General features: G+C 33.2%; 1 protein-coding gene across 1 annotated transcript; it reads left to right on the top strand.

Moving 5' to 3' along the window:
* Positions 1 to 782: 782 nt before the first annotated feature.
* LOC117117474 (developmentally-regulated GTP-binding protein 2-like) lies at positions 783 to 10,560 on the top strand. Its single transcript, XM_033261775.1, has 13 exons — positions 783 to 929; positions 1,669 to 1,757; positions 2,105 to 2,176; positions 2,684 to 2,773; positions 3,284 to 3,344; positions 3,577 to 3,667; positions 4,637 to 4,709; positions 4,807 to 4,897; positions 5,529 to 5,626; positions 6,128 to 6,293; positions 7,255 to 7,313; positions 7,990 to 8,043; positions 9,157 to 10,560. Exons 1-13 carry the CDS (start codon positions 866 to 868, stop codon positions 9,241 to 9,243), a joined length of 1,095 nt encoding a protein of 364 aa, XP_033117666.1. The 5' UTR covers positions 783 to 865; the 3' UTR covers positions 9,244 to 10,560.
* The last annotated feature ends 2,161 nt before the right edge of the window (positions 10,561 to 12,721 follow it).

Raw genomic sequence — 12,721 nt, forward strand, 5'->3', positions numbered from 1 at the left:
AGGGTGAGGGATTTGATGTTATGAAATCTGGTGATGCCAGGGTTGCGCTTATTGGGTTCCCTTCTGTCGGAAAGGTATTAAATTCTCTCTAACTTCTAACCTTAAAGTTGTTTATTTTTTAGGCATTTACAATATACTATATTAGATAGCAAAAATATGTCATTTTTCTATTCTTAAAATTTAGACAAGCCTGTGCAGTAAACCAAAAAGTACTATAGCAGAATATGCAGGTCTTACACAGTTTGATAATTTATAATAAAGGAATGATTTGTTATTATTATTATTATTATTATTATTATTATTATTATTATTATTATTATTATTATTATTATTATTATTATTATGTCATTGCATTGTTATTCTTTGTTTTTATATTGATGAAATTGATTAATAAAGATAGATAGTGTGAAAAAGAAGACATTTAGAGAAAGATAGTGTGAAAGATGCAGATGTGTATAAGAGACAGTGACATAGCACACTGAATGTGCCATAAAAAATAATTTCTACCAATAAATATGTAGATATCTAATATCGCCAGATTATGAGTTGTCAAATCAAAACATCTTTTCTTTATTTTCATTACAGTTAGTTAATAATATTACAGTGGTATTAATATAATAGTATGAGAATTATTACTATATAATATTATTACTGTTTTTATTCATATTTACAATCAATGTTTTAAAATTTGTTATGTTTGTTAATTGCTTAGCTGTTTTGATGGTTATTGTTATTTATTCATTTGACTGACGTGACCTTCTGACCTGACTAATGATATGCAAAGCACGTGTTGTGATTGTGAGTTTTGTACAGTCTGGTTGTGTTTCTTTCCGTAGAAATTGAGTTATTAATATATATTTTTGCAATGGGGATCTTAGAGAAAATTGCGCAAATTGAGGCGGAGATTGCACGAACTCAAAAAAATAAAGGTAGGCATATGTACCATTGAACTAAATTGAAGTTAGCCTAGGCCTAGTTCCAGGCTACTCTAACAAGGAGCCTCGGCCTATCTAGGAACCGGGAAGGCGGATAGAGAACGTCAAACCCGCGTACAATCTAAGGACGGTCGGGCCCATTTGTTGGACGATGGCAGACAGTGCAAAAGTGGGTTTGATCGTCCTAAAAACGACATTATAACATTTTTTGTGTAGCCTAAGTTCATTTGATAAATGAAAACACATTTATTTACACAAATTTGAAACTACAAAAATATTTGTTGTATTGTGTGTAGGTCTACTAGCTAGGCCTAGCCTACCTAGGCCTAAGCAGAGTAGTTTTGAAACTGCAAAGTTTGAATTTTGTTTTGTGTTGATATATGTTGTAGAAATGATTTAATGTATCTTACTAATCCTATTTGTGTGTTTTTTTTTCTTGTCTATTATTTCATTTTCAAAATAAAAAAAATTGATTTAATTTATTAAATTACACATGAAATTTAGAAATTAATTTCAACCAAATCTGAGTACCCACTCTCGTTGTTGCGGTCTTCATGTTCTGTCCTGTCGGCCAAAGTATCATTTGTTTGGCTTTATGAGGAGATGGTGTTTACCTCAAAATTTAGAGAAAACAAAAGTTGTAAATTATCCTTGTCTTCAGTAAAAAAAAATAAATAAAAAAAATATGATAATAAATGCTTAAACGCACTTAAATAATGGTAAATTTCTACAGCGACTGAATACCATCTGGGCCTTCTGAAAGCTAAGCTTGCCAAGTACAGGACACAGTTACTAGAACCACAGGGGAAGAGTGGAGCAAAAGTAAGTGTATATTTTATGTCGTATTTCTTTTTTTTTAAAACATAGTGCCCGTTCGTTTTTTCGTGCAATTTTATACTGTAGGATCATCAAATTTTCATAGGTATGATGAAATGTAATATAAACTAGTAAAATACTCTGCATTTGAATTATTATTATTATTATTATTATTATTATTATTATTATTATTGTTATTGTTTTTGGAATAAAGAATCATTCAATAGATAATAAATCCATGAAGTGAATACTGTAGACACTCTTCTTGTTTTTTATATTGTTAATTCTTCAAAAACTAACATGAGAACACTGTTTAAATTCAAATTAAATAAGTTTGTATCTTGACTTTACAGGGTGAGGGATTTGATGTTATGAAATCTGGTGATGCCAGGGTTGCGCTTATTGGGTTCCCTTCTGTCGGAAAGGTATTAAATTCTCTCTAACTTCTAACCTTAAAGTTGTTTATTTTTTAGGCATTTACAATATACTATATTAGATAGCAAAAATATGTCATTTTTCTATTCTTAAAATTTAGACAAGCCTGTGCAGTAAACCAAAAAGTACTATAGCAGAATATGCAGGTCTTACACAGTTTGATAATTTATAATAAAGGAATGATTTGTTATTATTATTATTATTATTATTATTATTATTATTATTATTATTATTATTATTATTATTATTATTATTATTATGTCATTGCATTGTTATTCTTTGTTTTTATATTGATGAAATTGATTAATAAAGATAGATAGTGTGAAAAAGAAGACATTTAGAGAAAGATAGTGTGAAAGATGCCATGAGAAACCATCCCACTCTAAATACAGTTGAACTTACCGAAGTCGAATCCAGACAGAAATACATTAACCATTAACAAGACATAATATTTAATTGCTGTATTATTATTTAACTATATATTGTTTTATTTTTAGTCCACTCTACTTAATGTTGTAACTAAAACACACAGTGAATCAGCTTCTTATGAATTTACAACTCTAACATGTATTCCAGGAGTAATAGAAGTAAGATATTCGTTTTAACATTTTTATATTCTTGCCATTCAATTCATTGATAAAATTGTAATAGGTCATATGAAATTAAATTAATGATTTGATTCCAAGAAAATAGCAGATTGCAGGACTGAAATCACTCTTGGTTATCATTATGTTCCAAATTCACCCTGCAATTTTATTTCCAATTGATATAATGCATATTTCCCATTCATGCAGTTGGATGGAATATTTCTATTCAATGATAAATGTAAAGTTCCATTCATTGAGTCTTCTTTCACCACATATATTTTATCCCACTGCACTCACAAACATTCATTGGTATATTGTACAATAAATTGAAATAGCTGTTGTTTTATAATGGCTGTGTGCATTTTTTGGCTGGCTCGCATTTTAACAATTACACTTCATTCTATACTTTATTATATATTTTTCAGTGATTGTGAATTGCCTATTTGTTAAATGTTTAATATTAAAATTTTATAGAACCAATACTTGCAAGTAATTCTTATCTTTTTACAGTATAATGGTGCTAATATCCAACTGCTTGATCTCCCAGGAATTATAGAGGGCGCTTCTCAAGGTATAAACTTGTCCTTATGTATATTTACCAAAAATGATTATTCAAATTATTTAGACAATCTATATGAAATGTTAAAGAAACAAGAAACCTATGTCTGCATCAATATGTATCTACATCTACATGTATGTCTATATGCCTGTTGGTTTAGATAGTCAAGGGCCAGTCTTGTTAGTTGGGATTTTCTGTTTGTATAATAAAAGTGTAATGGTGAACTTTTTACATTTTTACACAGGTAAGGGACGTGGTCGGCAGGTGATAGCTGTTGCTAGGACTGCAGACATGGTTGTGATGATGCTGGATGCTACAAAAGGAGATGTACAAAAGTAAGCTTGTTGTCAGATTACAGCAGTAGCAGGAACAGTGACGACAGCAATAATAACAATAATATGGAGTTTATTGTTTATTTATTTTCGCAAAGGGTTACAACTGCTTGTAATATTATGGCCCAAGGTCGTTAAGTTAAAACACTTACAATCCAGCACAAAATGCATTGTTTTCTGTTCCCTGGTTGAGTTGACCTAGTCATATAATATTATACAAAGACTCATTAAATGCCAACATCCTACCAGGTACTCATTTATATTTCTGGGTGAAGAGCAATAATTGTGTGTAAAGTGACCTGCCCAAAGACAAAGTGTGTGATTCAAACCGGTCCTTCAAGAGCCAAAAACAACAATTAAGGAAAAGTGCTAGCCAAAAAATATCTCCAACATTAGAAACAGACTAAATGCAAATTGTGGCAAAGACAAGCCAAACCAGTCACTCGTCGCAAAAATCGATTTTGAGTTATTAATACAGTGTTAGAGAGTAAAATAATAGCTATAAAATGGTAAAAAAATCATTCAAATCAAACATTTCCTTATGAAGTTACAAGCGTTTAATCATACAGCTGTTTAAAGAACAATATATGAGAAATCAGCCTTCAAAGTTTATGATTTCAGGCATTTTTCATGCAGAAACTATCATCAAATCCTTAAAAAGTGTTGTTTTAACATTGAAAATGGGGGAAAATAACAGCATAGAATGATGTATAGATATGTAAAGATTAGTTTAGTGCAGTAAAATAGATTTTTAAAAATTTGACATTCCAGCATGTTTTGGCCATTTTCTCTGAAACACGATTTGCGACGAGTGACTGGTTTGGCTTGTCTTTGCCACAATTATTTAACAATGGTCTTTTGCCTCTTTTGTCCGCCAGCCATACATACATACATTACATAATTTATATAGCGCTATTTCATGAAGATCAGAGCGATCATAAAGTAAATTAATTTTTATTCTCTCCTTGACAGGAAATTACTAGAGAAGGAGTTGGAAAGTGTCGGTCTCCGTCTCAACAAACAGAAACCAAATATATATTTCAAGGTACACCAAATCTGTTCAATTTCAAATTCTGAAAACATTTGAAAATTGTTCCTGGTGATAATATTTTGTAAACATATTTGCCATTTTCTCTTGACAGCCTAAGAAAGGTGGTGGATTGTCATTCAATTCAACATGTACCCTCACAAAGTGCAATGAGAAATTAGTTCAGACTATTCTGCATGAGTATAGTATCCTTTCAAATATTATTGTTTATTTATTTAACAATTATTTCTTTATTAACATCAAACTGCAACTACACTCAGTACAGGATAGGTTGATGCGTTATATAACAAATCTCTTTATGAGGCGTCCTTAAAAAGTGAAAATAAGTTATCATAGGAGTGATGTTTTGCCTTACCTGATGTGTTATGGTACTGAATACTCAGTACGTTCCCAACAACTTGCAATACAAATTTGCAAGTGATTTGGGTTGGAATCAAACCCACGACCTCCAGATAACTAGTCTGGTGTTATAACCACTAACCACCCTGCCTTTCTAAGGCAAAACAACGTAACTTTAGAAAAATATAAAAGCAGTTACGTTGTTTTGCTATGACGGCTGCACCGTGCTTGCTAGAGACTAGTGTTGAATCCAGTCCCCAGGTAGCAGCGGGTACTTCAATGCTATTTCGATGCGTGTCAAAAATCACTCCTATAATATTTTCCTGACGCAAACACAATTTAAATTAACAGGATTTTACACCCAGAACCTTGTGGTAGACCGACATGGCAATCATATTTCATGTGCCCTAACTGTTGCTAGTATCTGACATTTTGATATCTGGTATATTTGTGTCTTTTCCTTAAAAGATTTCTTAGAAATTTTCAATGCAGAAGTGCTGTTCCGTGAAGATTGTAGTGCGGATGATTTTATCGATGTCATCTGTGACAATCGTGTGTACCTACCTTGCATATATGTGAGTCCAATAGCCAATAACAGTTGACCTTTCCGCTAAGCTCCGCCCCTTGGATATTGTTGTTAAGGTCCTGCAAAATTATGCGTTTGTTTAACAAACACGTACTGTTCTGATTGGTCATTAAGTTTGATTGACACTCCAGAAAGGTCCATTATACACAATACCTTCTCCACTCTCTATGGAGTATCAGATTGAAAGTGTGATGCCTTGCAGAGAACAGTGTTTTCCTACAAATTAGGCCCCTTTAGCTTAACCACATTTTATACAAATCTGTCTCCCTAGCTAAACAACATTTGTACTTGGTCAAGCTGTAGCTTAATAACAGTTTGTGTTAGTCAAATTCCCTAGTGTAGCAGCAAGGGCGTTATTTATATTCAAGCGACATCACTATTTATTAGAATGTACAGTATGCACTATATTTTGTTTTGTCTGTATGGGTATATTTCCTGTTTTGGTTGGTTTCATGATTCCTACACCAAAAGGTTCTTTCTTCTATTGCAGGTGTACAATAAAATTGATCAGATCTCCATTGAAGAGGTGGACAGGATAGCCCACCAGCCCCACTGCATTGTTATCAGTTGCGAGATGAAATTAAATCTTGATTACTTTCTTATGAAGTTATGGGAATATTTGGGCCTTATATGTGTGTACACAAAGAAGCGTGGAGGTACTAATGATCATTGATGTCATAATGATTGAAACTGTATTTTATATGATGATGATGATGATGATGTTTGTGGTGATGATGGTGTTGGAGATGATGATGGTGGCGGTGGTTGTGATGATGATCAGTGGTGTAACGCCTGTGCAGTTCATGCAGTGGTCTGCAGGGCCCCCGACCCCTAGGGGCCCCTGAAGGGGCCTACCCATAGGTTCCTCAATAATCCAGCACCCTGACTAAAGACTTTGTTGATACAAACATCATAATGTGTCTCTGAAATCGACTGCAAGGCATATATCATATTATATCCAGTGGCGGATTAAAGTGAGGGACCCTGTCGGCCCGGGACCGAATTTTAAAGTGGAGATAAAAAGAAAATTAAATATTCATAATTTTAAGTCTGAGAATGCCATTTCCGGCCATCTAGACATGCCATAATCGTACATTTTCTTATCTCAGCCCCACCAGAGGCAACAGCGTAATGTGTCTGTGTAATCGACTGTAGGACACATATCATATTATATCCAGTGGCGGAATAAAGAGGGGGGGAATTTTCGGCCCGGTGCCTCAATAATTTGTCAAAATATATTTAAATGGAGATAAAAAGAAAAATATATTTACAATTTTATGTCTGTGAGTGCCATTTCCGGCCATTTACATGTGCCATAATCATAATTTTTCATCATTACACCACTGATGATGATGGTGTGAGGATGGTGAAGATGACAGTGGCTGAAGTAATGGTTAAGATAATAATGGTTTTGGTTGGTGATTCTAGTGATTATGGTTCATGTGGTGGTGGTGATGATGGCTCTTGTGTTGTGGGTGATTTAGGTGATAATATTCATGTTATTAATGATTGTGATAATTATTGATGATAGTAGTCTCTGATAATGATGATGGATGATAGTGATGACATGAACAACAATGCCTATTTGAAATAAATAATTACAATTTTTTTCTACAGAGCATCCGGATTTTAAAGATGGAATTATAATGAGGAGAGACTGCAGTGTCGAACATGTGGTATGAAATTATTTATATTTAGCAGAGCTTGTTTTACTTCATAACCGAATCATTTTATGTGTATTTAGATACAGTATATATTTATGCAGCAGCCTCCTATGATCTTGAATGACTTGCCATTTGTGGCAAAGACAAACCAAACCAGTCACTCGTCGCAAATCATGTTTCAAAGAAAATAGCCAAAATATGCTGGAATGTCAAATTTTTTAAAATTTATTTTATTGCACTAAAATAAACTTTATATATCTATACATCATGCTATGCTGTTATTTTCCCCATTTTCAATATGAAAACAACACTTTTTAAGGATTTCATGATAGTTTCTGCATGAGAAATGCCCGAAATCATAAACCTATTTTTCATATGTTGTTCTTTAAACAGCCGTATGTTTAAACGCTTTTAACTTCTTAAGGAAATGTCTGATTTGAATGATTTTTTTTACCATTTTATAGCTCGTATTTTACTCTTTAACCCAGTAATTTATTAATAACTGAAAAATCGATTTTTGCAACGAGTGACTGGTTTGGCTTGTCTTTGCCACATTTGTACTTTGGAGTTTGATTGCTGCTTTCAAAAATATTCTAAACAAAATTTATTTCAAATATATTTTTGGCCCTATTTATTATTTTGGTAATACGTATTTATACTTTTTGACATTTCTATTGTATATTTTCAGTGTCATGCGATTCATCGGTCCATAGCAAATTCCTTTAAGTATTCACTAGTATGGGTAAGTGTGCTGCCCTCATTGTTCAAATAGTTGCATTTTCCAATCTTAAAAACTATCACAATCATTAGAATTAAATTATAATATAATACTGTATATACTTGTGTGATGATCAGAATGTACATTTTAACACCAATTAAAAGCTTTTTATTGATTTTTAATACTGTATATATTTTATTGAAATGTTACTATAAATTGAACTTTATTAGAATAATGTATTCTGATTATTCTTGGTGTCGAACAAAATGATATACAGGCCATTAACTAAAATACAAGATACACAAAAGCAATTGTAACAAATAAAAAGTGATCACAGTGGTAAACTATGTTTATTTGTTATTTATTTCGGTATAAAAACATCAAAATACAATTGGTAGCACAAAGGCTAAAATTATTAATACACATTGGCTACATATTACATAACAATTATGCCCATAAATATGTTCTTTACAACAGTATACAGAAAGAAGACAAATAACATTTTATAATTTTATATTTTTTTTATATATTAAGTATGTATGCTGTTTAATTTAGATTCTTTATCTTAGAGTCTTTATCTTAATAAATTAAAACAACAGATAGAACATATACAAAATGTGCTATACTCATAAATAACCCCATTCTGATTTAGCAGTCTTAATACACAGTAGTTTACCAGATGGTGAAATCAGAGCATGTTATAGGTATTTACCCCGTTCTGACTTTACAATCTCTGTTTTAGATGGATGGGATCGGTTTATTCGGTGTGAACACTAAGGATAACCCAGGAAAGTCTAAAAGAGATTTATTTCCAGTGAGGTCCTTCTGGTGGTGTTTGGGCACTACACGGGGAGTCAGTACCCTACTCTTTTCTGTCTTCTTTAACATGCACATGGGCCATAGTGCACACACGCCCAATGGCTTAAACGTCTCATCCGAAAGACGGTGCGCTATCCTAACTTACATTTGATCCCTCCACCTGAAACACAAGGAGAGCAGCGATGGGAATTGAACCGGGGACCTACAGAGCTACCACCAGATTAGCTGATTGAGCTAAGCTGTATCTCTATGTTTTGGTACATCACTTACTGAGCAATAGGCCTGAATACTCCTAGTGTCCATTTCTTGATCTTTCAGGGAACAAGTGTGAAATACAGCCCACAGAGAGTTGGTCTTCTACATACGATGAATCATGAGGATGTGATACAAATCGTGAAGAAATAGATTATATAGATTCAATTTATATATACTGTCTTATCTACTTATGGATCCTACAAACAGTGCAACTGAATATGATACTCTATTTGGTTTCAATACAAAGAACCAGTATATCTATGTAAATAATTTGATATTGAAATAAGCAGGAATTTGTACTTCCCAGTGTCAGATACTGATCTAGTCTATTCTTTCACCATATACGGCTGGATGTCATTATCTCTAGTGATTTTTCCTCTGTTGTCTTGCCCGTGACAGTAAACTAACAGTGGCTATAGGAACTTGTTATGAAAAAAATTAGAGTTAAAAAACTGTCAATGAGTGGATCCTAATTCAATGCCAATGTTTATTTATGCAGAAATTACAAATTTGCAGAATACCCAAATTTTCTATAGTACTGTACTCGCGCGAATAAGTGCCCCATTTGAATAAATGCCCCTCCTAACATGAAAATTGTCTTAAGCGCCCCGTCAGAATAAGCGCTCCTCTCAATTTTAAAAAAGCTCCCCTCGATTCCTAAAAATAATCAATCATACCGAAAGGTCCCCTGATTAATTTCAGTCAGTCCATCTAACCATCTGTCGGTCTATCAGTCTCCATTAAGTTTAACGTGGTTTTCAGTTTTGATGCATCTTTAGAATCCCATTCTTACCCTTTTTGGATTTAGAACTACAGCATTTAATATCTGAAAATTAAAATACTGTATGGCCATTTTCAGTTAACAAAAATAAACTGACCTCATCACTGTCGTATCTAAGCGAAAACCCTGCAATGATAATCTGAATTGGCAGATGGCCAACACGCTTACCACCACCACCACCCCCACCAACACCGCCACCACCAACACCACCACTAATTCATCTGCTGTTGTGTAAATACCACCAGCATTCTTGTCATAAGCCATGCTCTCTCGACTATTACCTTTTTTTCACCAAAAGCGTTCGTAATTATGTTTCATTATCATCCATAAGCACCCCTTCAATTTTCATCTATTTCCATAAGCGCCCTCTCAATTTCTACTATGTTTGAATAAGCGCCCTTCAAAAAAAGCCAAAAATAGTTCAAGTGCCTGGGCGCTTATTTGCGCCAGTACGGCAGGCCCTATATGAAAATCATGCCTTTTAAGCCTGAAATTAGTATCCTGATACTTTTAGCGCTGAACTAGGTTTGATTGAGGGCGCTATACACATATATTATGTAATGCTGCTAAGACATACAGTAAATCGTACAATTGTTTTTTGCGGAAGTAATATACCCATATCAGACAATTTGTTAATGAGTTTTTTCAAATGTTATCTTAATAAATGCTAAAAATTAAAATATAAATTTTTGTTTTGCATTGTATTTTTTCATGGTGGGGAGAATCTGATCTTATTGAAAAATCTGCAAAATGTTATGGTCGCTTTGTGGACCCCGAAACTCATGTGAAACGAAAAAATTATGACTTAAAGATATCAGAAAAAAAAAAATGTAAACCTTGACAATTGATATTAAATGTGTTTATTTGGCCTTTGATGCCAAAAATATATCAGTTGTCCACAGAATTCGTTTTCACTAACAGATAATCATCCCAAATTTGCCATAATAAGCTAAAGTGACACCCTCTCTAAATATGGCATACACTCTTAAAAAAGCAATGTAAAGATTTCTGAATTTAATAATAATAATAATAATAATTCTGGATTTATATGGCGCCTCAAGTTGTCACAAACTCGAGGCGCTTAACAACAATAGAGAAGAAAGAAAAAAAAAACCCAAAACAAACGTTCTTTATTCTCAACCAACAGTGTAAAAGACCAATAATAGGTTGAAATAAAATTTTCAGTAAACAGAGCATAAATATATACAATACAAATTAAAAAACGAGTTCATTAATAATACTTTTAAATTGCGAGTAATTACAGTTAAAAATATCCAAAAAATTATTCTTTAAAAGACGCGTTATAAGCTGACGAAATTCTACGGAATACCATTTTTACAAACATTTACACGAGAATATTTAACATGAAGAAAAGGTTTATAACGAAGATTACGAACAGGTACATTAAAATGAAACATAGATACAAGATTACATTTAAACTTAGAGTTAAGACATTTGTACAAAAAGTATAAATGCAAAATGCAAATGTACCAAAAATTATTACGTTGTCTCTTTTGACCTGTATTTAAATTTAATATTTTTTTTATTCATTCAAATGAGCGGTCTTTTGGGTTTTTCAGAGCTTGAAGCTAAAGAATTACCTAAATATAAATGGTCAATTAATTGAGTTAATTTTTATTTACTTATTCACTTGTCATTTACTGCCTGAAGACGCAAAACTACTGTCGCCAAAAAGACGTGCGACTCTGAAAAAATACAATAACAATGAATTAAGATAGTAGGCCTATAATACATACTCCAAGTATCGAAATGCACGCCATCGTGTCGGGATTAAATATTTCGACATTAATTATGACATCATTAGGAATGAACAATGAATTAAATGAACCATAACAAAATAAAAGGAACGATTGAAGTACTGTATTATGAAAAGCTATGATTTAAAATGAAAATAATCCTTAAAAGCTGCTTCTTAAAAACTTTGAATTCTTCACTAACAAAACAGAGTTTAATATCGTCTGGAAGGAATTCAGGAGTCTAACAAAATGGGTGGATAAAAAAAATGTTAACACGTCATTCTTAGCAAAATAATAAAGTAAGAGATTCATGGCATTCATTGAAAACAAGACGATTAACAACACAACTATTTAGGCGTCTACAGAATTCAAGAGCAAGTGACAAACAAGTAAAATTGTGAAATAATCTCTGGAAGATTTTAATAAAATAATGTTTAGTCTCTCCCCATAGGACAATTCAAGCCTCTTTCAGGGACGTAGCCAGGATTTTGAAAGTGGGGGAGGGGGAAGCCCTTACGTGAATTACGTGGATCCCGGCGGGGTCCAGGGGCAAATCCCCCTGTGAAGTAGCGCACTGTGAACGTTCTTAGGACTGTTTTGAGAGGATAAAGTGAAAATTGCAATAGACGCATTATAAATAAGCGCAACAATAATTATATAATAAATCAACTCTGGCAGATCCAGGAATTCGAAAGAGAGGTGAACCATGGAGGGACTTTCGAAGACCGAGGAACCACCCACCTGAGCCTCACAATGGTTGGGGCTGAGGTAAGAAATTTCCATGATTAGGGCATCTCTAGATTGCCGGAAATTACACTCTCACACATAAATTTTAATATATTTTTCTTTTTTCCCTTAAAAAAGGGTGGGGGGGGGGGCGGGCCTTGAATCTACCCCGGCTCAAAACATTCTTTATCCAGAATAGTCATAATCACGAAAAATGGACATAAAAACCAGATCACATCCTAAAAACATATGTATGGACCTTCGCCTCAGCAGTCACTAAGCCATACATCAGGAGCCGACTCGATGGAGTTTAATGTCATACCCAGGGAAGGGCACAGATCTGTTTTGAAAAGTAAAGGGGGAG

Source organism: Anneissia japonica, unplaced genomic scaffold (assembly GCF_011630105.1).
Source record: "Anneissia japonica isolate Jap-2015-1 unplaced genomic scaffold, ASM1163010v1 scaffold288035_len209932_cov175, whole genome shotgun sequence".
NCBI classification, from domain to species: Eukaryota; Metazoa; Echinodermata; class Crinoidea; order Comatulida; family Comatulidae; genus Anneissia; species Anneissia japonica.